At 49.8% G+C, this 27,462-nt stretch overlaps 1 protein-coding gene across 5 annotated transcripts in view; it reads right to left on the reverse strand.

The window, feature by feature from the left end:
* Positions 1-2,233: 2,233 nt before the first annotated feature.
* APLP2 (amyloid beta precursor like protein 2) overlaps positions 2,234-27,462 on the reverse strand; it is a 72,386-nt gene continuing 47,157 nt past the window's right edge. Inside the window, exons 4-18 of one of the 5 annotated variants that reach the window (XM_082845524.1) lie at positions 25,451-25,563; positions 24,243-24,454; positions 23,675-23,865; positions 22,405-22,572; positions 18,907-19,037; positions 17,987-18,061; positions 16,498-16,656; positions 15,683-15,811; positions 12,404-12,503; positions 10,777-10,929; positions 8,895-8,930; positions 6,067-6,152; positions 5,257-5,331; positions 4,779-4,934; positions 2,236-3,757 (exon numbers count right to left, since the gene is read on the reverse strand). In XM_082845524.1, the coding sequence (XP_082701650.1) occupies positions 3,656-3,757; positions 4,779-4,934; positions 5,257-5,331; positions 6,067-6,152; positions 8,895-8,930; positions 10,777-10,929; positions 12,404-12,503; positions 15,683-15,811; positions 16,498-16,656; positions 17,987-18,061; positions 18,907-19,037; positions 22,405-22,572; positions 23,675-23,865; positions 24,243-24,454; positions 25,451-25,563 (1,886 nt within the window). In that variant the 3' untranslated portion in view covers positions 2,236-3,655. Of the gene's footprint in view, positions 3,758-4,778; positions 4,935-5,256; positions 5,332-6,066; positions 6,153-8,894; positions 8,931-10,776; positions 10,930-12,403; positions 12,504-15,682; positions 15,812-16,497; positions 16,657-17,986; positions 18,062-18,906; positions 19,038-22,404; positions 22,573-23,674; positions 23,866-24,242; positions 24,455-25,450; positions 25,564-27,462 lie in introns of all 5 variants that reach the window. The other 4 variants (XM_082845522.1, XM_082845525.1, XM_082845521.1 and 1 more) reach the window with 4 other exon arrangements.

Below are 27,462 nucleotides of genomic sequence, written 5' to 3' on the forward strand. Positions count from 1 at the left end.
CCAGTGTGTCTCCTAAATCAGAGAATCAGCGTCATGGCAACTGAAACCAGAGATTACTAGGACACCTGGGCTGGCTCAGACCTCGACTGCCAGGTTCCGATTTGTAACTGAGAGCAGACGAGGAGGTCGGATGACCTCACGCCAAAGTCCGCGGGGAGCAAGGTGGGCAGGGCCACATTCCCCAGAGGGCAAGGCTGAGCCACCGGCGGAAACTAGGGGCTGAGCAACTTTCTCTCAGGACCCTGTGCGGGGAAGGTGCCGCCAGGGAGCAGAGTGGAGCTGGTCTAGGTGAGGTCTGCCCTGCAGTCCCTGCCTTACACACATTTCCTTTCAAAATTAAAAAACTACCATCTGCATATAGCATCTATAGATCTACAGATACAGAGATAGACTCTCCATCAATCCAGGGTGAGGGCGACAGGTGAACCTCAGCGCCAGGATGTTCGGATCTGCCCTCAGCTCCCTCTGTACTGACCCCATTGGGGTAAAGGAACCCACTGCTATTTCACCAGTCCCAGGCAGTTCCGAGGCCCACCACTGACAGCGGTGTGGGTGATGGACACCAGTCCTAAGAGTTGGCCAGTTGGGTGAGTCCTGGTTGACAGGCGCCACTTAGGAGGTGACTCCTGGGCCCACTGTCTCCCGGGGCTGACATACACGGAGCAAGGGGATGGATGGACAGTGACAGCTGGGCTTGGGTCTCTGCTTCACCCCTCACCAGGCGGAGGACCTCAGCTTTCTGTAAGATAACAGCCATGCTCTGAAGTTCAGACAATGAAATGAGGCGCTGTTTACAAAGCAGCTAGCAGATGGCAGGCACTAACCTACAGAAAGCGGGTCTGTTAGGTTTGGAACTGAATCATAATGAACGTAGACCCCCATTTTCCAGCTGGTATTGCAGAGGGTCAAGTGAAAACACTCTTTAGAACACTGGCGGAAACTGGCTTCAAAAAAATGAAATTTCGTCTTTTTCGCGACCTTTCTGGCAGCAAGTTGTGAGGCCAGTGCAGGAGGGAGGGGCCGACGGGGACGTGCTGATTGCTACAGAGAACCAGCCTGTTCAACTGGTTTGTCCCAAGGTGCTTCCTCGCCAGAGGCTCATAAAATGCACACTCCCTGTATGTACATATATGTGCACTTATACACAGGTACGCATGTATATGCAAGGGACTCTTAACTGCATCATATACTGTAAATCAGCATCACAGTAAACTAGAGTGAGGACTCCTGAGATTAGCCCCTGCATTTAGTCAGACAAGTAGCCGGATGTTAGATGACCAGCGAAAACCACCCCCAGGCACAAAGTGCTGAAAGCAGGCGTGGGGTTGACAAGCCTCCTTCAATGAGAAAAGCAGTGCCTACCAGTGGCAGGTTATATAAGAAACTCAGAAATGGAGGCTGCAAACCTTTCTCTAAAAACTCAGCCACAAGCTCCACTCACTGTTTCCAGAATCAGGAAGAAAAGTCTCATATTAATAAACATTAATGGTATTTTGCTGCATCAAATTCTTAACTTTCGGACTGATTTTATTTCTTTTAGCTAATCATGTAATTCATTCTCACATTTGATCAAATGAATGATCACTACATGTTTATAGGAATTTATAGGACGTCGATAGCTCAAAAGGAAACAGTTCATTTAGAGAAGGAAGAAAACTTTAAAAATTCCTGATGTACAAACTCAGATGGATTTGTCATCATAAAAAGAAGAAATGTTATATGAAATATCAAGGTAAAGCAAGCAGGGACTTCCCCAGTGGTCCAGTGGTTAGGACTCCACACTTCCACTGCAGTGGGGGGAACAGGTTCGACCCCCGGTCAGGGAACTAAGATCCCGCATGCCATTCGGTGGAGACAAAAAAAAAAAAAAGAAGAAGAAGAGAAAGATAAAGCAAGCAGCTCTTATGGAATTTAAAAATATAATTACAAAATTCACTAGAAAGGCTGAAGGTAAGGAGAACAATCACCTAGATTATAGACTAAAACTAAAGAAAAAGGAGCCATCAGGGAGGTCCAAGGTTTAGCCAATTACAACTTTAGAAAACAGAAAACACAGTGGAGGAAATCATTAAAGAAATAATGAAAGACCAGTTCTCTGAGATCAATAAAAACCACCAGCTTTGAGGCTGAAGCACTTTCCCTCTTATTTTTTAAATGAAAAATGGAATTCAAGCCCAAGAGTCCAGCTTCCTGTACCAACGCCTGCCTCTGCCGTGCAGTGAGAGACCCTCCAGGGAAGGAAGCACCACTGTCCAGGGCAGAGGGGTTAAAGCCATCACCGCGAGTAATGCCAGGCCAATAAATCAAGGAGTCCTGGTGGAAGTTAAAGTATTTATTGATGTGTTTAAACTCTGTACATTCTCCACAGAGCAGATTAAGGAGTTTGTAGGTGAAGTTTATCTGTGCATAGTGGGAAGAGACACGGATGGGGTAAAGGGGAGGAAGAAGAAAAAAAAACAGTCACAGGGAAATAGAAAAAAAATACACCTCAGGTTACCAGAACCTTTAGAATTAAAAAAAAAAAAGGGAAAAGAAGCAGCTGTGAGCGTCAACATCAACTATACAAGCATCACAAAGACTCATGTGAAGGAAACAAAATCTTCAAAGCTTTCCATGGGGTCTACAGGTCATTCTGTGTACAGCCTGGAGCATCCACCTTCCAGAGAAAAGCAAACCTCCCGCATCCTCCCCAGGATGCCGGCCACCTCCTCCTGCTGTCTTCTCTCAGTGAACGGTGGGGACGGTGGAGACCAGTGCCTTCGGAGGGGGTGGGAAATGCCCAAAAAGGAAAACAGCACATCTGGACATTACTCGGGAGAGAAGCGAGCGGTCAGAAGCTACGGTGACGCAACGGCGGACAGTGGAAGAACGTCAGGTACAAACTACAGGCTACTTTCTGTGGAAGAACTGGATTCAGAAGGAACGCAGTAGTGGCCCTAATCTGTACACACGAGGCTCGCTGAAAGAAGCTGGAACTCAAATGCTTGCTTTGAGCGCCTCCTTGGTGACAGGACTTGTGTGGAGACACCCAGGTACCCAGTGGTGGGCGCACCAGACTTCCAAGAAACTGGTCCTTCAAAGGAATTTTGAGAGGGGGATCATGATGTATTTTAAGGATCAGTTACGGCTCCTTATTTCAGTTAGTTTCTCAGCAACTATCTGAAAGCTCATTTAAAGCTTTAAATGAGGAATACTGCCTCTTCTTTTTTTAAAATAAAACCCAGGACAGTGAGCCATAAAGAGCTGATTGACACAATGCGGCCGGAACAAACGGCCTGCATGTAGCACGTACAGTCTATCATTGAAAATCAACATCTTCCGTTTCTACAGAGAGCATGTGTGAGACAATACGATAGAAGTGGGACTCCTGATTAATTTAAAAAAGAAAACTACATCAGTCAAATATCTGTAATAGATAATTTTTTCACTTAAGGTTTATATATCATATATTGTTATATTAACATTTTTTCACCCATTTAAAAAGAATGGAAATTGTGATTCTACAGTAGTACTTTATAGTCTTAATGATCCAGGAGGTCCGAGTGTAAGCTGAAATCCTCTGGAAGTAGCTGTCGGTCAGTCGTGGGTCCAAACCTCTGGACATCTGCTGCCCGCCTCACCCCCCCACTCCAGCCGGGTGTCGTGCTTCACCTGCTTAAATCTGCATCTGCTCCAGGTATTTGTAGGTTGGGTTTTCGTAACCATGATTCTGCATTTTGTTCAGGTGACGCTCTTCTGGGGTGAGCATTGGGTCGACCTGCAGGAAGAAAGACGGGGGTTATCGCGTGAGCCCAAGAGAACTTCCCAGGGCATCAGCAGACCTGAGCTGTACGATCCCCGGGGACCACGGGGTGGACCAAACAAGAGCAGGCGGTGAGGACCCAGGAGGAGGAAAGAGAAAAGAAGAGGGTCAGAGAGGCTAGGCTGCTTGCTGAAAGCTGGAGTCCACACTGGAGAAAACAGTGAGCTGAATCTCCCAGCACCACAGTGACAAGTCTCAGCTCTGCCGCTTCTCTGCGGGACAGCCTCAGCGAGGGCCAAGGAGAAGGACCAGATGACCTCGGGTCCCCTCCAGCCCTGGAACACCACAACTAGGCCAGTGTGCAGCAGGAGGTGAAGCCGGATAACTAAGACACACGCATGTGCATTCATTTCCCCCAGCAGATTCTATTCTTTATTGTATTCATTTTCTAGAATCAAGACACTGTGGACATTCCCACCACTCACCAAAAACAAGTGGTAAGTAAGCAGTTCTAATCACAAATGAGAAGATGGAAGAGAAACAGCCTTGTCTGGCTCTTTCCGAACTTCCTGTTGCTTTTCTCCCCATTGAAAAAGAAGAGTGCTATTCCTATTTCATATTTTTAAGAATCAATTCACTACATTGCCATTGCTGCCTGAACTGTCATATACCTGGTTTTCTCCTTATAAAACACGTCAAAAAAAAGCAAACTAATAACAAAGAAAGAAAGAAACAGTATCAGCAGTCCTTCATTCTCAAACATCTATAACGCACCTGAAAAAAAAGGAAACACTAAGGAAACAATCTGAGAAAACAGTGTTCACACTGTGCAGCATAAAATGCTCCTGTGCTTTCCTCGCATTCACGGTCGAAGCCCAAATTAACGTTAAGAGTTGGCAGCAGCTCTTGTGACGGGATCAGCTTGACTCAGCCAAAGCTGACTTCCGAGACGTGACCTAACAATCCAGGGAGTCGTCTCACTGACGCGCAGCCCCTGACAAGACGCTCGAATGCCGCAAGCCCCCCGACGGCTCACCTCCACGATCCCATGGCTGATGGTGCCGTACTGCCTCTTCCTCAGCATCACCAGGCTGATGACGATGACCGTGGCGATGGCCACCGCAATGACCAGCAGACCGATGAGGGCACTGCTGCTCAGACTGAAGTCCTCCCGCAGGGGCCCCACGGATTCCTAACGTAACGAAGCAGACGTGCGACAAGGTGTGAGAGACGACAAGCAGCGGGGGAGGCTGTGAGCCTCCGGTCGTGCCTCCAAAAACCCAAGGGGGCACCCGGACCCAGCCGTCCAGGTCGCCGTCCAGGTGGGGGGAGTCCCCACCTTTTGCAATCTCCATGGAGATTCGAACTTGAGCTTTCTTATCCGAAAGCACAGGGGAAATGGGGGACGAGGGACCTTTGATAGCTTAAGATAGTGCAAGGTGCTCCCAGGAGGGAGAGAAAACGGCCGAGGCTGGTGTGGGACCTGCCATCAGGTTTTGGAGCAGGACACATACCGGCCCCTCCTCGAGGCCTCCAACTCTCTCGGCGTTGAGAATCATTTCCTTCACGTCCAGGGTCTCGTCAATGACCTGAAACGGAGGCAGGGGGGTGGGGGGAGAATGTCACCAACTGGGAGGGAGGGCAAATTTAGTGTGTTAAGTGTAACTGCTTCTCGTGCCCTCCATTTACCATTTGGTGGAGGGAAGCAGACGCCTGATGGACACCCACTCACCCATCAGCTCTGCGCCATTCACCTAAGTCCGCTCACCAAACCCCTGAACAAAGGAGCAGGTGTGGGCGCAAAACTACTGTACAGCAGTTGGTCTTTTAAGGGTTGTCACCTGCGTTTTCCTTTAGGTAACCCTTGTGGAGGTATTTCAGCACAGATTACCACGCAGCCACGTTTAAATATCCAATTCAGTTAAAGATAATCCAGAAATGTAAGTGATAAAAATGCTAGATGAATAATTAATAGGTGGTATAAACCTCAGGCAGTGTAAGAACCAAATTCAACTCTGTTCCATTTTCAAGTTATTAAATCTCTACTCATTTGAAATGGCCTCTCATATTTTATTCATACCTTTAGTTGCAAATATATTTTCCACTGTATAGCAAGAGATGAGCTACTGCTGAAAAATAATTCTTTATTCACACCCAGACTCTGAACAATACAGTGCATCTGTGGCAGCAGTCAGAGCCTGCCCATCTGCTAGCCTATGGAAACGGACACGTGGAGGTCCATCTGGGAAGCATCTAAAACAATGCGACTCACTCTAATTATTCTCAGAGTTAACACGGGCACAGAGCAGGGAGAAACGGCTCACCATATTTTCATCCACTTTCTTCTTACTGTTAATCACTTTCTCCTCGGCCCCGATCAGTCCTCCTTCCTGCTCTCCCAGTGCAGATCCTGCGTGGAGAGAGCACACCTGAGTTTCCTGGGATAGGCTGACCTCACGCCAACCTCAGAGAAGCAGCAAACTCCCTCCTGAGGGCCAGGGAGCCCTCACCAGATGCCCCCTCCCCTTTCTCCATATGCTACTTGTTCCCATTTGGGAGGATGCGCTGCGCTCCACAGGGGTGAGTGACGCAGGACCAATGGGTGTCATGGAGGAGGAGAGAGTGTTGTGCTCACTTTGCAAGCCTTCAGGAGAGAATACTTTTTGTACTATACACAGAAGCTGGATCCAAAGGCATTCCAGCATCAAAAAACTCGTGACCCACCCTGTGATATCACCAAGCACCCACTACCCCTCAACTCACTCCTTTGACACTTCCTCTGAGTGGAAGAACTGTCACACCAGCAGCGAACCTGCATGCCTGCCTCAAGCACCATCTTTTACGCCACAGGCAATTCTTTCTGCCTGAAATACCCTCCCTGACCTTATATCCTTCCTATTTGTTTTTCAAGCTGCAGCTCTTTTGGGGAGACATTCCCAGGTCATAGTACTCAGAGGCACTGTTTGTAATTATTGATTTTCTTCTGTGTCTCTCACTAGGATGTTACCCTCCCGGGGCTTATCAGACCAGAATGATCAGGAAGGAAGCATTCCCTACATGGGGGGAATTCTAACACGGAGGTGGATGGTACCTTTCCATAAACAGGGCAAGAATGGCAACAGTCTCTTGTCAAGGTCAGACATTGCCTGGGCCGGCATCACCTGTGCGCGGCACTCCTGATGACAGCGCTCAAAGGCGCGGCACAAACCCAGGGAGAGGAAAAGTGAGGCGCAATCTTCTCTATTTTTAGCCCCAAAGCATGTGACTTCTAGCTCTCCTACCAGTGTCTCGTTAATAATATTATATACAGTGCTACCTAGACGCCTGTGATTTGAACCTTTTATAAATAGATCAACCTGGCGGCATACTCGGCATTCTACGGTGACCACCCGTAAGTGAGTAAGATGCCGACACGAGTATTTGCAAAGCACTGCTGTCCCAGGCTGCCAGAGGCCCAGCCACAGCAAGGCTCTCCGGCTCACGGCCAGACTCGTGCTGGACCCAGAGCCGCTAGTAACCGCACTGCAGCTGCTGCACCCCCAGGCCAGCTAACACTTAACTCATTAGAATGCAGCCAGAAAGGAGGCAGCCTTTTCTCCAGAGCTTTCATTTTAAAGAAGAGCTTCACAACCTGATTCTAGGGTGAGTTAAACCAGGGCCGGCTTTTGTAGTCTCAAAATGCCAATGAAACAGCAACACTGCATTTCCGCTATTTGAGGAAGGGACTCTCTCTAGGCAGGATGCTCACGACCAAGCCGAATAAATTCTAACTCTGCACTCTTTCCATCTCTCTCTCTCCTCCACCTCAGAATTTCAAAGGTCACAGGGCAGGATCCTATTTCAAAAGTAATGTGGCACTGAGCCAACGAATTTAAAGTCCTACTACCCGTGCTCAGACTCTCCTAACACTGTTCTTGGTGGTACAACCCTCATGCTGCTTTAACGCCGACCAAAAGCACTTTGGTTTTATAGAATGAATAAACAAGGGAATTTAACAGACCAAAAGTTAATGTTTAAACTATTCCAACGAATAACAGTTGAAGCATAAGGACAAGTTAAACTTTTAGAAAATTCAACTTCACCTAAACATATCCAAGATGTGTTGCCCAGAGGAACGTCCACACAGCGATGAAGAGGCGTATCCAAGGAGAATAAAACAAAGCACGTGCACACGAGTGACTTGTGCAGGCAGCTCACAACCCTGTGTTCTGAGAAGCAGCACACACACCACTGCCAAACCCTCAGCCGGGCAGAGGCAGCCCGGTCAGTCCGAGAACGTGTGCCCTTGTTCACGATGACCCTGGAGGATGGACTGGTCCCCGCTCCCCCGCCCCCGGAAATGTGGCAACTATACCGCAGTCTGTGAAACAGGAATACCACGGGCTCTGAAGACAGAGGAAGCTGAGTTCAGATTCTGGTTCCTCCACTTCCTAAGCTCATGACTGAACTCTGAGGCTGCTCCAACTGCCTTATCTAGCAAAGAGAGCTAATAACCCTACCTCCAGTGTGTTCAGTGGGTTAAACGAGATCAAGTGTGCAAGCCTTCAGCCTGTGCTCACACGCAGCTAACTTCATCTGAAAAGTGGAGACTCGTTACAGCAAGAGTTCACTTGTCTCAACCCGTTTCATCCATCAGCTTCTACTATGTTCTGAGGGACGCTACATCTCGGGGGACATGAGACAGCTGGAAACAGACACTCGGGCATGGACAAAAGGCAGAGGACAGCTAAGAAGAAAGGGAAAAGATGTATGTGGGAGCAGCAGAGAAAAAGAGGTAACATAAAATGGCTCTCCACCCGACCATAAGCATGTTTTCATTTGTCCTAGGAATTTGCAACCAACCTGTTTAAGCTGGGTATACTTTTAAGGTCTACCCAGCTTAAAAGGATTTATGAAGGCTCTACGTTGGTTACTCTGTATGCCTCTGTACTCTCTGGACATCCAGAAGGGCAGCTCAGGACGGCCACCGGGTAAGCAAACCCACGGACACCGGGTTCTGGGTGCCGGAAGTCAGGCTCCTCTGGTCCTCCCACAGCCATGTCTGAAGGCATGAGGCGGAAAGCATCAGGTGGTGGAATGGAACGGAGCGTGAGACTTCCGGGCAAGTGAAAGGAATGAAGGTCTTAGGGGGTACATCTTTGACAAAACCAACCTGTTTTCATTGGGTGATACACTTCCGGCTGAGTGTCTAGCAGAAAGGAAAGCAACAAAAACAAAACAGCACAAGAGGAGATTAAGAAAAAAATCCCTTCTTTCAAAATTCCTACCTTTGACTTGACTTTCTCTATAACGTGAACAAAAGCATACTCTTCCTTACAAACTGGGCCTGAGCTGCCCCACAAGCAAACGGCGTTAAGAGCTACAGCACATGACTGCAAGGAAGGGAGAGGAGGTAGGCGGTCTTGGGTCTTTTGGGGGAACTTCTGTGAGATTCCCAAATTATTTAGCTTAGCCCCAAGTTATTTTTCTTAGAAAACAACAAAAACCCAAGTCAGCACTGGTTGTGGTTTTCTGAGAAGGAGACAAGGTCCCAGTTCACAAATGTCCAAGCGAGACGCGCCCCCATGCCAACAAGCTGAGGAGGTAAGGGCCACCCTGCGGCCCCGTGGGTGGGGTCTGAAAGAGCAGGCTTAGGGAGTGAGCGGGCGCCTCGCGATGTATCTGGCTCCCTCCTCAGATCCTCTTTTACTATCAGAGGGTCAACTGTACTGAGTCGGTACCTCTGAGAGAGCTGGTTTGGAAGGAAGGCACTTGTGTTAGGGTCTGGAGGCCAAGCCGGACGCCCCCTTCCTCGGGCCTCCGTAGCAGCACCACCGGGATCTGCCTAGGACTCAGGACCGCATCAACTCAGGCTCAAATCCTTACTCTCTACCTACAAGCTACGTGACCTGGGCAGACACTTAACCTCTTTAAACCTTGGATCCCCAAATGGGGAACACACCCAGTCCCTACCTCAGAGGGTTACTGTGAGGATAACAGTATAAACGAGAGCATCCACGCACAGCGCTTAGCCAAGGCTGGCGTACTCTACAGCGGTGGCCGCTACTTCTATCAACACCACCAACAGCCACAACGGCAGTCCGCAAATAAAACAGAAACTGATTCCACACCCTGACCTCAGGGCCTGGGCTCAGTAGCCTGTCTATTTCTCGTGCAGACCCACAGCTTTTTTTTAAATTTATTTTTGGCTGCGTTGGGTCTTTGTTGCTGCGCGCAGGATTTCTCTAGTTGCGGCGAGCGGGGGCTACTCTTCTTTGCGGTGCGCGGGCTTCTCATTGCGGTGGCTTCTCTTGTTGCAGAGCAGGGGCTCTAGGTGCGCGGGCTTCAGTAGTTGCAGGGCATGGGCTCAGTAGTTGTGGCTCGCGGGCTCTAGAGCGCAGGCTCAGTAGTTGTGGCGCACGGGCTTAGTTGCTCCGCGGCATGTGGGATCTTCCCGGACCAGGGCTCAAACCTGTGTCCCCTGCACTGGCAGGCAGATTCTTAACCACTGTGCCACCAGGGAAGTCCCCAGACCCACAGCTCTGAGAGATCCCTACAGACCTTGAGAACCGGCAGGGAACGGAAGAACGCACGCCTGCACAGGAGGAGGCAGAGGGACAGCTTCTCAGCCCGCCTCGCACTCGAGTGGGTCAGCTCACCTCTGCAGCCCCCCGTCACCTACCTCCCGAGACTGTTAGGAAAAGATAATGACAGCCTAGAACACGAAAGTGCTATTTAAGCTGCAAAGGGGATTCCACGTGGAAGGCCTCACACACTGAGGCAGCTGATGGGACCAGGACAAACAGTGGGCTTTAGGCAAACTGTCCATAAAATGGGAGAAACATCACAAACCTCCCGACGTTACCGAAGGCTCCCCACTCGGTGCCTGCACGCGGCAGGTGCTCGGTGAATCCCGGCCCCTCCCCTGCTCGACCTGCACCAGGAACACAGTCTCCCCAGCACGAGCCCGTCCCAGATCTGACTTCAATTTTCTAACTGCATTCTTCCCCGCCCCCTGGCCCCGCTGCCAAGCTGGGCTGTTACCGCACACGCACCTTCGTTCTCGGGCAGGGACGGGAAGGGATGGAGGGGGTGGAACGGCAGGACCTCGTCGCTCTCCTCCGAGCTCACCCGCACGTCCACGGGGGTCTCTGAGATGGAGGCGGTGAACTGGTCCATGTCTGCTCGCTGTTCTTGAAGCAGCTCATCTGACAAAGACAGACACGCAGGAGCCAGCTTTTCAGAAGGATCTGGTTTCTAGGCACAGGATAGCCTGCATGGGGCTAATTCGTGTCATTAAGGGTGGGATGTGAGCTCTGCCTAAAGGGGCGTCTCACCAGCTCGCAACACAGGCCACGCACGACCCCCTCCTCTCTCCTGAGGGTGTGCTCCCTGACCCTGCTGACTGCAGAACCTTGGTGCTGGGAACCCCATGGCTGCATCCTGGGCCCCCCTCTCTCCTCGATCAACTCCCTCCGGGTAAGTGGTTTCCTCCTACGGCACAGTTTTAAATACCATCCACGGATCGTGACTCCCAAACCTGTATTTTGCACCTGCATCCCCGGCCTCTGGCTCATCCACCTGGTAGCCTACTGCACACCTCTACTTAATGTCTGAGGACAATTTCTACTTTAACAGGTAAAGAGAATGCAGCACCTGAGCAAAACGTAGCCTCACCACCCACTCAGCAGCTCACAGGGAAAAAGCGCAGAGCCAGTGCTTTTCTTTCTCCCAACCCCGTGCCCTGTCCAGCCCATCAGCGCATCCCGTTCGCCCTTCCTCTGAAACATACCCTCAGGACCACTCATATCGCCATCTCCTCCATTCCCGTCTCTGCGCACTCCGCCATCCCCTCTCTCCTGGATTTTTACAATTGCTTCCTGGGTGGTTTCCAATTTTCATCAACTCTCAACATAGCAGTCTAGTAATTGTTTTTTAAAGTTCACATTTTAAAAAGACATATCCCAGACCTGGCCACCTGCTGGTTTAAAACCCTCGAAGGGCTTTCAATTATCCCAGAATAAAATCCAAACTCCTTGACTTTGCTAAAATCTCTCTATTCAAACGCCAGGCTCTGCAGGGGTCGCTTCCTGTGCTCAGTGTTTCCCCCCGGGGTTGCTGTGTGGAGGGCGCCTCCTTATCATTCGGATCTCAGGTTTCCCCCAAGGGAGCCTGACCACCAGGCACCCTCCCCGTCCCACCCCAGTTTCACCTCTGGCACAGCACCCATCCCCCGTTCCCTCCTCCTAAAATGTGGGCTCCAGGAGGTCTGTCTACTGGTGCACATTTTACTCTGTGCCACACAGTAGACACAACGAACGTTTGTTGGATAAATGAAGAAGAGAAAGACCAGAAGAGGGAGAAGAAGTGAGAACGTGAATAAACAGATGTCTTAAAATACGCCAGCAATTAAGGGGGAAAGGGTAACGGGAGACTCGCTCAGTCCCTTGCAAATTCACACCCTAGATTTTTCTTCCGGTAACAGAGCGAAGGTCAATGAAACTCAAGGCTCTGTGGCTCCCAGCCAGGGCTTGACCCTGCCACGTGAGCCCCAGACTTCTGAGCCCGTGGCACGCTAATGCCCAGCTTCGTGGCCTCGCTTGTCCTGATTCTCTCATCTGGCACCGCCATCACTCCTGAGCACAACCCTGCCTGACCTTGATGCGAACAGTCAGCACCCACCAATTTCCTCTTGGATTTCTTGGGCCACGTAAGGTACTTTGTAGAGCAGAGAAAGGCTCTGGTTCCTTCTTTCTTCAATCACGTGGAGATGTGTCATCACCTGCAAGCACAGGATGGGGGGGAGGCCTTGTCACCAGAATAGCCGGGCCAGCCTGACACCCACACTCCTCTGCAAAGACCTATGTTCTCTACAGAGTCCAGCAAAGCAGCTGGTCAGGGGGGCAGTATGAATCCTCCCCGTGTTTACTGGCCACCGTAGTGCAAGAATGTGTGTATTACCTCTCGGTGATCTCAGGATTTATCCAGAGAGCGCTCCAAGTTAGTTAAGGGAAAATTTTTAAAAATTTCCTTAGCCAAGTATTGATTGGTTTTCACAGGAGCACTTGCTAACTGTACTATAAAAAAAGAACCCAAATTTGTACAATGCCAGACACTCAGTAAGGTCCTTCTGAGTGAAAGAGGAAATGAGTTGGTCAATCTTTACCACTGGTCAGACAAGAAGAGGTAACAAGGGAATGAAATCACTGGTTAAAACGTAGATTTGAGGGGTGAGACCATTCATGGATTTTGCTTAGTGAAGCAGTTGCCTGAAATGATTATCACAGTGAGCATCAGAACTGGTTTATTCCTACTTAACTAAATTAGCTATTCCTTCAAAACTGCACACTGGGGCTTCCCTGGTGGTGCAGTGGTTGAGAGTCCGCCTGCCGATGCAGCGGACGCGGGTCCGTGCCCCGGTGCGGGAGGATCCCACATGCCACGGAGCGGCTGGGCCCGTGAGCCGTGGCCGCTGAGCCTGCGCGTCCGGGGCCTGTGCTCCGCAACGGGAGAGGCCACAGCAGGGAGAGGCCCGCATACCTCAAAAAAAAAAAAACTAAAAAACAAAAAGACTGTACACTGAAGTATAAATAAACCTGATTTTTATGGGGTGATAAGGAAGGCATATCTACCATCTGTCTTACATAGCTCACTGCCTTTTCTGAATGCAGAAGTTCCAAGGTTGTTCATCCAAAAAAAAAAAGAAAAAAAGTCATTAAAGTGGTCACTGAATTTAATTAAAAAATATTTTTTTGTCACTGAATTTGAGAGGTTTTCAGGGTGGAAATGAAAGGAGATTTGGACTACATCCACCCCAATGACACTGTGAAGCACGTGGCTGTACATCACACAAGCTCCTCAGGAAGGCTAATCCCACTGGGCTACACCTGCAGCCACTGAGCTCTTCCTAAAGAGGGCGCTCTGAGCCAATGGATTAATTATGTGGGCTTGAAGCCATTAACATGAAGGGTCAAAATGAAAAAAAGTTAAATGGAAAGATGCTTTTATTGTAGATCGATGTCTCTCTGACCTATAAAAGCAAAGATGAAAGCAATTTAATTTAATACTTGCCGTTCTTTCAATCAAGTAAATTGATGGGAAAGCACCAGAGTGAGTGCTTTGGAGAAAAAATACAAGTAGAAACGGAACGGTGAGCTCCCCAGTCTCAGCAGTGGTGACACTGCCATATGTCAGAGGAATTAAGGAGCCTGGCAGAGGACGGTTCCTACACCCAAGAGGACAAGACCACAGGGTGGGATGCTGGGCGCCAGGGTCTTTGGAGAGCCGCCTGGAGCTGCAGCGTGGGGCAGGAGGCAGCAGCACATCACTCACACCTCAAATCGAGTGCACACGTTCTAAGAGGCTCAACATATTTGGGGTTTTCAAGAGTTTACATAACAGGACAGGAAACAGGCCAAAAGCTAGTGTAATCCAGCGGCCGTGCTGCCCCAGAATCAAGGGCTCCGAGCAGACAGTAAACATCACACAGTAAAGCTGCTCCGCCTCCCAGGGCACTCAGGTGGTACCCTGATCCTGGCTCACAGGTTAACTGAACACACTGATCAAGGTCTCACTTTTCCTTCTATTCTCACCATACAAAACAGGCTGTTTTTCTATAAAGTACTACATAATAGTCTAGATTTTCTACAAAAAAAAAAAAATTGAAAAAAGATTATATTTTTAAATTTTAACTTTATTAAATTTTTTTTTGGCCATGCCACGCGGCCTGTGGGATCTCAGTTCCTCGACCGGGATTGAACCTGTGCCTCCTGCACTGGAAGCGTGAAGTCTTAATCACTAGACCGCCAGGGAAGACCTACGTTTAAAAAAAAAAAAAAATCGGGTAGACCTAAAAAATTCTAACCCCTGTCAGGATGTAAGCTTTTCCCACCTGAGCTTCCCGGAAGCTACCCGAGGTCCGCTGGCCTTCCCTCTTTCTCTTCTACTCCATCCAGCTTCAAACAGAGCCTTAGCTCCAGGCCCCCAGCAGAGGCCCCAGGGGTCCCCAGACCCATGCCCTTCCCACTCTTTAGGACACTGAGTTCTTTCATTCCCTGAACACCCAGCTGCTAATGTGGGCTCCGTATGTTTAAGGACAATTCTTCTGCATCTTCACAGTTAACATAATTAATTTCACACAACTGTAAGCTGCTCAAGGGCACACAGGATTCAACTATGTGTGGTGAGATGCTGGAGCAGAACTGGGCAGCAGATGGGGCCGTAGGGGAGCCCCCCAGGGCTTCTGGGAAGTTCCCTTACAATCACACCACAGGAGCAACAGGAGGCAGGAGGGGACAGGTTCCCAGCCTGTGCACGCTGCGTCCCCACAAAGCAGCACAGGGCTGGGTTTCAAATACGGGAGGAAATAGAGTAAGATCAGTTATGGCATCACAAGGCCCTCTAGGAAAACTAATAGGCGGACTGTTTTAAAGGAAGCTAGCGGTCTTGGAGGCAAGTTCATTTCTATGAATACAAGACAGTAAAACTCAAGTTAATACATGGTCAAAACAAAAATTAGAAAAGTAGGTCCAGAAACAAACCTCTATAGATGACTGCAAAGACCAGTAGGACGCAGCAGGGGACAAAACCCAGGGATGTAAAGTGTCTAAACACAAAAACTATACTGTACAAAAGAGACCAATCTTTAAGATGTGCTTGCCTAGAAAGAGATTTCAAATATTAATTCTGGTGGGACCCTCAGCTAGAAATAAACTGATATAAAAATGATCTCTTCAATATAATCATGCATTCCTAAACCTTCAAGAACAGTTTAAGTAAGGCATACTTAATATTAAAAAGTATGGAAAAGATATTTTTTAAATAGTACCTTTGCAAAAACCAACTCTTGTACCTACTGTCTTTGGAAATCCAAAATCATTTCCTGAGGACTAGAAACAGTAAGCGCGGCCATCGGTGCTGCCCGACCACCGGCCAGAGCGGCCTCTCCTCTGTCTGGCGTACCTGGGACTTCATCTGGGCCGCCTTTTCGGGGTCGACAGCCAGCACGTGCTGGTAATGACGGACGGTGTGGAGGCGATCTTTGTTCTCAGCCCGGACGTAGCGCCGCAAGGCTTGGAGAATGCGATGGGGCTACAAGAGAGAACAGTGGTTTTCACGTCCAGAGACTAGGGAACTGAAAACAGGCAGGAAAATGAAGCTTGAAAAACTCACTAAGAAAGTCAGCCTCAGCGAGGCCCAGGAATGAAAGCTGTACCTTTAAGAGCTTTCGGTTACCAAGTAACAAGAAGCTACCCTTCTAAGTAGCAAAAGCTACACAGTTATAGTGGCTCCTCAACAGACAGCATTTTCCAAAGTCGCTGGCCCACCGTCTTCTGTCTGTCTGTCCCCTTTCCTGAGCTCGGCGCCTGCCACCATAACTACAAGCACAGGGTGACCTGTGTCACCCAGAAGACTTTACTTGCTTAAGGAGGCTACAAATACCCTCCTTTTCGATCCTCTCCGTCCCCCAGAACAAGGCAAGTTAGAGCTAAGGGATAAAGTTTGACACCACTGGCAGATAAGAGCTGCGATATAAATTAACTTATCATCTTATTTGGAATAGAACTGGTTCAAAAGCCTTTGTCCATGGAAGACGTGTTTTTATTCTTTGAAAGTAAGGCTACTATAAAAATGCAATAACTGGGGAACTACCAACCAACACCCTGATGTTCTGCTTTTCCAGTGGAAGCCGTGTCCACACCACAGGCGGCCCACGGGCCCTCAAGCGCAATGTGGGCTCACACCGGTTCTACACATGCTACTTCAGCGATTCTCACCCGTGGAGGGTCGGACTGCAGGGCCGCCAGGTAGTTCTCCAGCGCCACCCGGCGGCGGTCGTTCAGCATGGCCTCCACCCGTGCCAGGTGCGTCTCCACCAGCTGCTGCTTCTCGCTGGCCGCTTCCTTCTCCAGGGCCTTCACCATGGCTTGGAAGTGCTAAACCATAAAGCAGGAACCACATCGAGTCAACGCACCTGCGGGCATCTACTCACGGTGTCAGACCCCACTCTGTGCCTCTCCGCGCCCAGCGCCCCGGCACAGAGTCGTGTGGAGCGGGGTGAGGTCGTAAAACACCTCCTCTGACTTCCGTCTGGACACTTACAGGTGACCCTTGAACATCGCAGGGGTTAAGGGCACCGATCCTCCCCGCGGTCCAAGATCCCAGTGTGACTTACAGTCGGGCCTCTGTACACGCGGTTCCGCACCCACGGCTTCAGCCAACCGCCCGTGTGCGGTGCTGTGGCCTTTACCGTTGAGAACAATCTGCATGTAGGGGGACCCACGCGATTCAAACCCCTGTGGTTCAAGGGCCGACTGTACTTCCCCATCTAACGCCAGCATGTATGTCTGGGCATGGGACGGGACCCTCAGCACCTCCCTAACTGAAATCCCTGGCACGCAAGCCCAGGCCTGGGCTCTCCGTGTGCACCGTGAGGAAAGGAAGGCCGTCCTTCCCACACTGCAGCAAGGCGCCCCCAGACCACAGTCCTGTCCTGCGGCAGGTGAGGCCGAGCCATTCACACCAAGTCCTGAAGGGCGAGCTCCCTGCGGGGTGCCTGGCCAGGTCTGCAGGCAGGTTGAAGGCTGCCGAGCTAAAGCTCCCTGCACGGGGTGCACTGGCTGTGTGGAAATTAACATTCGCGGATTTTCTAGGTTACTGATAAAAAAGCAAAGGTGAGCCGATAAAATAGCAACATCATGAGAAGAGAGGCTTCAGCTAAACATAAACACAAGCTGATTTAAGATGTAACTAGTTCTATGAATCCCAAATCAATCCTGTAAATTCCTGTCAACAACCTCCTCTAGTCAAAGGGAGGCAGCTGCTGTGAGTCTGATTACATTCTTAAATCCAAAGTTAAGATAAACTGATAGAGAGATTTATTTTCTGCCTTTTGACTTTTCAATAAGTCTGCCAAAAAAAAAGCATTCGGTACTGCAGTAGTGCCGGAAAACAAGGCACAGCCTACGAAGGAAGATGCCCGAGGACTTTTGCCGGGAAAGCAGAGTAAACACAGCCAAGCTAAGGTCACTTCCAGGCATGAGTGAGGTGTGCTCTGCTCCGAGCTTCGGTTTCCCTCCACCGTAGGTGAGCAATTCTAGAGAACGCCAGTTGGTAGGTGAAAAACAAAGCAGGCCAGTGAAAATTTCCTCGTAACATAAGCGCTCAACCAAAAGGGGGTGTCAAACTCTAACTTGTGGGGACTCCGGCTCCAACCATACTCCAAAGGGTCAGCCTGGGAGCCCCTCTCTGGAGGACACGTCTCACCTGAATGAGAGTCTGCCTCTCTGCTTTGGGGAGGTTCTTGGCTTGAAGTTCAGCCTCTTCCCATTCCTTCTTCACCTGGAGCAAAGGTCAAAGCCACTATAACCAGAATAATCTCTGAAACAATTCCCGCATTTTCTAAAAATACTGCCAAGCCCTGAATGTAATGTGGAAAAGTGCACAAGGAAATCACATCCCACAAACTCGTGAGCTCAGGGTTTGTCCCAGAACTGCTGCCTCAGAAGATGCAGGGCGTCAGCTCTCGTACCGACTTCTCAGAACTGATGTGGTTAAAACAGAGTAACAAGCATTTCCCAGCATACAAGCCCACCACAGGGGATGTGTGGGATTTTAGGTGGTTCCCAGACCTAGCAAAAAATTCCCTTTTCAATTTTTTTTTTCAACCTTTCCAAGTAAGTCTAGGAGAAAGTTACACTCTGGTGCTCTGTTGCTCTGGCACTTATAACTCCTTGAAGGAAAAGAAAGCATCCCTGAAACTATGCAGGCCACAGTATCCAGCTGGAATGTTTTAACACTGTTTGCTTTGATCCAATATCTTTTTCTAGTTACCTTGTTCTAATGGTAAATGATACTAGCTTTCTACTTACAGTATTGATATAAAGTTTCCTTCTTCAAAATAAAAAAATTTAAAAAGCTAGTTCATGGCAAAGAAAAAGCAGCAGCACATAATGTTTACAGGAAGCGCTCCCCAGCAGAGTCTGGAACAGATAAGCACTCAGAGGATAATTCCATTATCATGGACAGAGGGAGGGGACTAGCTCCGCCCCGAAGGCAGGCCTGCCTACACTCTCACACCTCACCTGTCCTAACTCGGTTATTAGCGCAACAACCTGGGGAGGTGGCATCCCTCTGCTTCAGCCACGAACCCCAAGTCAGCTGATGCCTGACAGGCCGAGGTTTACCCTGTCCATCCGGTTTCGGTGCCGGATTTCCAGCTGCTCCTTGGCCTTCTGGAAGCGCGCGTGCTCGTTGTCATCTGCTGAGGTCTCGAAATACACGTCGACATCATTGGTCGGCAGTGGAGTTGGGGGAACTGAAACAAAGGGACCAGAGGGTTCTCTCCAGGGGCCAGCCCCACGCTGAAGTCGCACGATGCTCAGGGAGCAAAGCCTGGCTGGGCCTGCAGACGGGACCGGCGTGTCCAGCCAGCACCGCGCTCAAGGGCAGGGTGCGCCCGTCTGCTGGGACTCCACTCCATCTTCCTTACCCAGTATCCAGCCACCAGGCCTGTCCGCACTCCCCCCGTGCTTCAGGACCAGTAAGGCATCTATTTAGTACTTCAGGGGCAGAAAAGGAAACCACTTCTATACCTTCCCGCAGTTTTTGAAACCTTAAAACCTAAACAAGAACTACCCTATTGAGAGCATCTGACCAGAGACAGGGCTGAAGTCAGACGTGCAAAGGCACTGCAGGGCTCAGGTCTCCTCTTTTTCTCTGGCTATTTTTAGGTCACAACTCACTTGGGGCAACTGATTCAACTGAATGTTCTTTGCACACAGACTGGGCAGAGAAAGTCCAAATGCTCCAGCTCCAGCTGCTTAGTTTTCAGTTCCACTGGAGGTCTTTCAGCCCCAGCCCCACAGCAGGGGCAATGTATTGGACAAGGGCTTACCACGAGTGTGAAGATGCTTTGGGCTTTTCTATCCATGGCACTCACTGGCCCCACCAGGCCACCACCCAGGGAACAAACCCGTTAGAACAAACACTCCGCACTAGTCTAAGTTCCTGAGTTCCTACCAGCCCCAGGCAGACGTGCATCTGCACAAAGGAGCTTATCCTAACCCAGGAAGGGTTGAGATGACAGGTCTACCTCTTAAGAAATACCTGTGGAAACTCTCATTACCCCAACTCACTGGGGATTTCCCAGGCCAAGGAGGAATGTCAGGCAACCTGCTTACACAACTTGCTCCATCGGGACACACTTGAGAGCCACTTGGAGAGCAAAGGCCAAGTTCAAGGAATTTTAATTCAAAAACAAATTCTCCCAGTTTCCAGAACTGCGTAATTTTAACATGAGACCAGCTGTGTAACCGATGGGTGTGACCACAAGTAAGTCAGCCACTCCACAGTCCTTAAGTCGGGGTGTCTTCATTCACCCTCTTTTACTGAGTTTTAACCCTAGAAGCTATGGCTTAAGTCTTGTCGAGAACGTCTGCCTCCTACGTTAATTTAAACAGGATCTCAACGGCCGATTTCCAGACTCTAACTAAATCAGAACATATACAGCTAGCTTCAGAAACCACATTCCCCACAATACTCAAAAGCTCAGCCAGGAGAATTTCGAAGCACTGAAGTCCACTGGTGCCAACAAACACGTCGCCATTGGCGGCTCGTGTCCGCAGCTTAAAGGCTTACGTGTTGGAGACAGAGCCTTTGGTTCATATCCCCGGGCCGGATGAAGGTAATACAAGCAAGCGCAAGCTGCCTCCGCCCCACCCCACCCCCGCCCCACTTCGGAAAGAGAGGGCAAAGGGGCAGCAGGCCTGGAGGTTTGGTTCTGAAGACACGATGGGATGGGCTCGAACCTAGAACCACATCCCTCTGTCTGTGTGCAAGCGACCAGCTCAGGAAGCCGGAAGTGCGCAGGCCTCAGGCCCCTTCAAGGAGGGAAGCAAACTTGCCCACAGGAGCAGTGATGCTTCTAGGCTCCGAAGCCCTCCAGCCGGGCCCCAAGCACATGGCCTGTAGGGAAGCACGACCTTGCAGGCTTCGCAACTGTTCACGCTCCAGCCATCTGCCAGTCCCCAGTATCTTACGACACCGTCCACCTGATCCTCTGGGTAAAGACTGCACCTCCATATGCAGCGAGACCTTTAACGACCCAGATTCCTCAGGCTTTGACCCCAATCAGCGTTTTGTTGCCCCTTAGTTTAAGAAGTTTTACAAAGCAGGAAGTATCACAATAATTTCTGTCTCCATCTTTCCTAAATAAAAAAGTTTCTGCCACCAACGTTCCCTAAGGGCTCATTTGTCTTCTCATCTTTTCAATCATTTCAAATAAAAAGTTCACCAAGCAGCAGCTGGAGTGGAAGCACTAAAAGTATCATATTAAGATTTAAATATCATATTATATTAAGATTTAATATGATTTAATATGATTTATTAAGATTTAAATAATCTTTTGGTTGGGGAAGGAAAGAGGGAACAAGATGGCATATGAACAAAAAACCGTCAGAAGCTACAGCCACAAATCTTTAGGGCAAATACCAGGAATGGCAGCACAGCTCATTACTCTAGAATCAGAATGAAGAAGGGTCTGCCTAGCCAGAGGGTTTTCCTACACACGGGTCAGAAGTGCTCCAGACGAGAAAGAGGGTCTTAAACAGGAAAAGGGAACCTACCGACAGCGAAGTAAACCTGACTCAGCTGAACGCTGAATTTCTTTGTGACCAAAGAACGCATAAACTAAAACTCCTAAAGCTAGCCCTGATCCAGCGCTGCCAGAACACTGGGGAAACAGAGTCACCACCATTGGCTGCAGAGCACGCTCCCTGGAGTGCATACAGCAAGATGTTCCAATGTTCTCGGCTCCCTCAAGTGTCCTTGTTGTCACTTCTTTGGAGAGCGGGTGACCCCCTTAGCTAGTGTGCATCATGGGGGGTCGGCACAGGGCCGCTCAAGACAAGAGTGAGAGAGAAAAGCCTGGACACAAGATGTGCAGAACTCACGACCCGTCTGCTAGTCCTTCGTGCGTTTCAGCCTCGGACAGAGGAGGGCAGGGCCGCCTTTCCAACCCAACCAACACGGAGGCTCCGGATGAGAAAGGGCAGGCCCCTGGCTCCCCTCTGTGGCAGGGAGGGAGCGCCACCTCCTCCGCCATCACTGCTGCCATTATCACCGCTGTCACCACACCACCATCACCTCCACCATCACCACCATCACCTCCACCACCATCACCTCCTCCACCACCTCCACCATCACCATCATCACCTCCTCCACCACCATCACCTCCATCACCATCACCTCCTCCACCACCTCCACCATCACCATCACCTCCACCACCACCTCCACCATCACCATCACCTCCACCACCTCCACCATCACCATCACCTCCACCACCATCACTTCCACCATCACCATCACATCACCTCCTCCACCATCATCACCTCCACCACCACCATCACCATCACCTCCACCACCTCCACCATCACCTCCTCCACCACCACCACCACCACCACCTCCACCTCCACGGGCCCACGGCGAGCACAGGACACGGAAAACTGAGCTGACAACTGCCGACAGGAAAGCAAAGCTAGATCTAGAAAGCACAGAGAGAAGAGCAGACGACCAACAGCGAACACCGAGTGGGCAGGGAGCACCACACAGACGCGGTCACGAGGACACCAGGGGACAGAACGCTGGACGGGATGGAGCTGCACAGCCAGGGCGGCGGGACTTACTCATCACTTTACACACAGCCATACAATACTCCTCAGACTCAAAATTGTTCCTGTTGCCGCCGCAGCCGCCATATATAAAGCGCACGCACTTCCCCTTGGAGAGGTCGAAGTACCACCGGGGCATCACGGCCCGGCAGGGCCCCGTCAGCGCCTCCTGGGAGCAGACAGCTGTGTGGAAACGGTCAGAATGTCAGCAGGGGCCGGGCAGCAGCTCCAGGGGTTCACAGAGCTACAGACCAGCAAGGGGAGAAGGACCAGGCGACACTTAACATCAGCGAAGGCCAAGATGGGGCAGCACCTGGCGCCCAGGCCAACGAAGTTGCCAACTCCTGCAGCCAACCCTGAGGATGTGGTCGTTTTCCTTCCTGATGCAAGAGAGACCCTTAGGCCCTGAGAGTATGGACTGGTGCATTCTGCACTGTCTAGAGTCTAGAGAGGGGCAGGGCTGACATGGAGGAGCCTCACGTTTCTGATCTGTGAAGTGGGGACAGCTGCCTGGTTTGGCCGTCTTGGGGGTGTCAAGGGCAGAAGGAGAGAGTGCAGGTGCAGAGGCTGTTTCCGTGGCGGTAACCATCGTAAACGCTACTTAGGCCCCTGGAAAGGACAAGTGTACGTTTTATGTTCTCCAGGGTGAATCACAAACTTCTGGACTCATTAAGTCATCTGCTCCTGGTTGAATCCTGAATAATTCTTCAGATCTTAATTGGTTTCGAATATACTATCAGCAGGAGGCTGCACATAAAATGGTCTAGAACTGTCGCAACTTTTTTTTTTTTTTTAATGGTGAAATGAAAACACTGCTGGCCCTGATCCCTTACCCGGTAGGTCATCAAATTCCACCCTCCCAGCTGCAAACCTCTTTCTGATGGACAAACAGGGCAGCCTACAGATGGGAACACACTCCGGAAGGGAACCAAGGAAGTGACTTCCACTCCAAAAGGTTGGGGCTTCAGCAGTTACTGAGGAAGGGGAGCCCCCTCAGGAGAGAACATTTCCCGCTGGATGTGGAAGAATCCTGCCCGAGGGCAGACCACGTGGTCTCTCTGACTCTCTAGTTAAGTCCTTACAATGCGAAGCTTAGTTTCCTGATTAAAATCTGTCAACCGCCAGACCTGCAGTGCCCAGAGCTGACCTCACCTTCGGGGCACGAAGCCACCCTCCTGACTTACCTGTGAGGAAAGCAGTTTCTAGGCACATTAGAGAATATTAACAAATTCTAAGTAAATAACCACCAGGTGGACTTCACAGCCACGGCTCTCCGTGGGGTTACCTCTGACGCCGTAAGAGATCTCCTTCTCTGCAGCGGTCCCATGGCGGCTGGACTGAGTCGGGCTCTCCTCATGGCGGCCGTCTCCCTTGAAGGCGTCGTAGTAGTAATTGCGATCTTCCACCACTTCCTCCTCACCCTCGTCCACAGCTGCTTCTGTGAAGTCTTCCAAATCTGCTTCGGTAGGAAATTCACTAGAGGTCACAATAAAAAAGGAAGGTTAATACCAGTTGCTATGCACAGAGCGCAACAATGAGTCCCTTCCCTGTTCTGAAACACAAAGACACAGGCAGGAAATAAGCTCAGCCCATGGTGAGCCGTGCCGCTAAAGCCCTCAGCCCGGCCGCCTCAGCGGAAGGGGACCGCCAGGCAGCAGGGGCTGGGCTAACCTGCAGAAAGGCATGTGGCCGGGGTGACACGCAGCTGAAGGCCACTGGCGTGCCTGGGCTCAGCCACGGCCTAAGTGAGATGTGCCGGCCCAGCTCTGGCAGGAACGGGCAATGCCCGCTTCGCCCGGAAGCCAGGGACCAGCAGCCATGGCCACATCTGCAGGCTCCGGGCAGGAGGTTACCTTTTATAAATATCGTAGTCTTCCTCTTCATCGTCCTCTTCATCGTCCTCTTCATCGTCCTCTTCATCGCCCTCCTCCTCTTCTTTTGACACAGCAGATTCAACAACCTTTGTCTGAGGGCAGCACACGTACTCGGTGCCGTGGAACTGGTCCACCCCACAGGGGAGCAGCATGCCATAGCTGTACAAGGTCATTCCCTGAGTCAGGCAGGCCTGAGGGAAACCCACACACCAACATCAGAACACAGCAAGTGTGGCCAAAGACCCCCGATCCCCAGCTTTACCCAGAAGAAACCCTTACCGAATCACAACGTGAGCCTTTCTCACGGACACATCCATTTTTGGCCAAAAAGTTGCCACCCTACTATTTTAAGATTTACAAATTTTGCTTAATTTGCAAGGGGGAAACATCATCTGGGCTAAAACCAATGAAAGCCCAAAGTTGGAATAAAATTAAGGAAAGGGAGTTTCTTCTAGTAATTATCGACGTGGGTGAATGGTGGTCAATGGTAACATACCTTCCTAATGGGTGAGGAATTCAGAATTACGTCAGAACTAGACAAAAGAAAGGCAACTGGCTGGAAAACCAACTTAACTCAGAGGACAAGCTAAGAAAGGGTCATTCTCCCCACAGGAAGAATGAAATGATATCTAAACCTGACAGCATGCATGTCCAGACACAGATGTCCTATAACTGGCTATTTCCACACACGCCTTAGGGTTTGGGTGGCCTTGCTGGGGGCCCTGCCGACAGAATCCTTACTTAACCATCTTTTTCCTGTCCCTGACTTCAGGGGCTGAACTGTTAATACTGTACTTCCTTACAAAAATATCTGTTCTTCTCCCAAATAGTTTTAATTTAAAAGGTACAAGTAATTGTAAACTTTGATGAGATAAAGGGAAAGAAAATTAATTTAAATTATGGTAAGGGGCTTCCCTGGTGGCGCAGTGGTTGGGAGTCCGCCTGCCAATGCGGGGGACACGGGTTCGTGCCCCGGTCCGGGAGGATTCCACATGCTGTGGAGCGGCTGGGCCCATGAGCCATGGCCGCTGGGCCTGCGCGCCCGGAGCCTGTGCTCCGCAACGGGAGAGGCCGCAGCAGTGAGAGGCCCGCGTACCGCAAAAGAAAAAAAAATTATGGTAAGGTGTCGAGAAAAAATACTACTTTCCTAAAAAACAACGCCCGACTTTTCCCACCCACTCCTTTACCTCTTTAACCACAGTGTGCCAGTGCTGATGATTCTCGCACACTTCCATCCGCTCCTTGTGGAAAAACTGGCACTTTTCTGGAACTAGCAGAACGTCACTTACAAACTCGCCCACTGGAAAAGAGAAGCTTTGTCAGAAGCAATTCTGATCATGATTCAAGGTGAAAACAACCCTGACTGCAGGTTACCGTGACGGTCACACAGTCACGGGCAGACAGGAGCAGTCTCTAATGCATATAAGCTGATGTATACCTCATCTTCCAAAGCCAACTGGACGTTTCAGCTCCAGGCCAGCAGCCACAAGAGCTCAACACTCTGTTACAACCGCAAAGCCCAGGACTTCCTCACGCCTTCCTGACCTCAATCCCGTAACTTCTGGAGCAGGGCTACGGCACCCTACGGGGGAAACGGGAAGAGAACTCCCGTGCATGACCTCAAACACACACAGCTACTCCCCACCACCTCTGGCTTCACACGGACAACATTCCTAGCCTCTTACTTCTATTTCTGCCCACATCAGTTCTAATAACAAAACGCCCAGGAAACTAAGACTGGGTGTTCTCCTAAAGAACAGGTGAATCTTACTTTAGCCCTTTGTGGACCTACAGACACCTAGCTCTAAGACAAACCACCACTGCGATAACTGATGCAGGTACAAATCATCAGTGGAGGGTTAATTACGAAGGGGAACACATGTCTTTGCAGTGGGAAGGGCTGGCGGACACTACTTTAACTGGACAAGCTGACTTAAGTGATGTTCTAAGAACAGATCACCTACACAGTCTTTCTGCCAAAATATGTCATTTGACTCTAATCATACAAAACAATATGACAGACTCAAATTCAGAGATAGTGCTAAACAAATGACCTAGACTCTTAAAAGATATTATTGTCATAAAATATTCAGGGACCTCCCTGTGGTCCCGTGGTTAAGACTGCACTTCCAGTGCAGGGGGCACGGGTTCAATCCCTAGTCAGGGACCTAAGATCCCGCATGCCGCCAAAAAAATAAAGTAATATAAAATAAAATAAATAAAAGGTTCAAAAGAAAAAGCTGAGGAACTGCCTAGATTAAATACAATGTATGGTCCTTTTTAAAAGGAAGCTGTAAAGGACGTTATTTGAACATTTAGGACAATTGTCCCATGTGTGATCGCTGTATCACAGTCATACAGGAGAATGCCCTCGCTCTTAAGGAAAAAAAGCTGAAAACTACTTGGAGGTGAACTCTCTTAACGTCCCAACTCACTGTCAGATGGCCTAACAATGAAAAGTAAGTAAGACACACACAACACACACAGTGAGATGGATAAGGCAAAACTGGGAAACCCAGGTAACAGGTATAGAGTACTGTATAGGGCTACTGCATTTTTTATAGGTCTGAAACCTTTCAAAAATAAAAAGCTGGGGGAAAAATACACATAGCTGCTTAGAAAATAGAGTCCTTATGTCTTAGAAATACATGCTGAAGTATTTACAGGAAAATAAAAACGGTATCTGTGACTTGTTTCCAAATAACGAGGGGCAGGTCGGATTGGCCACAGACAGGGTGAGTGGTTCATGAACGTTACACAGCACATGAGGGCTAATGCGATAATCTTCTCTGTGTTTGGATATGTTTGTAACTTCCACAATAAAAAGCTAAAAATGTAATCACTGGCTCATCACCCAGAGAACCTGGTTCAGTAGGTCTAATTTGGGACTCAGTGACCTGCACTGAACAAGCATCCCAGGCACTTCTGATGCATCACCAACGTGCTCTACCGAGTGCAAGAAAACCAAGGTGGTACTTAGCTCAGGAGAGATGCAATAGGTAGGGGGAGGAAAAGGAAACAGGCAGGCTAACCTCTGAGGTTTAAAAAAAAAAAAAAAGGAAAAGGAAAGTCTAATAAGAAAGTAATCTGGCCTAAGAAAGGTCTTAGGGGGAATTCCCTGGCAGTCCAGTGGTTAGGACTCGGCGCTCTCACTGCTGGGGCCTGGGTTCAATCCCTGGTCGGGGAACTAAGATCCCCC

Source organism: Leucopleurus acutus (genome assembly GCF_964270905.1).
Source record: "Leucopleurus acutus genome assembly, chromosome: 8".
NCBI classification, from domain to species: Eukaryota; Metazoa; Chordata; class Mammalia; order Artiodactyla; family Delphinidae; genus Leucopleurus; species Leucopleurus acutus.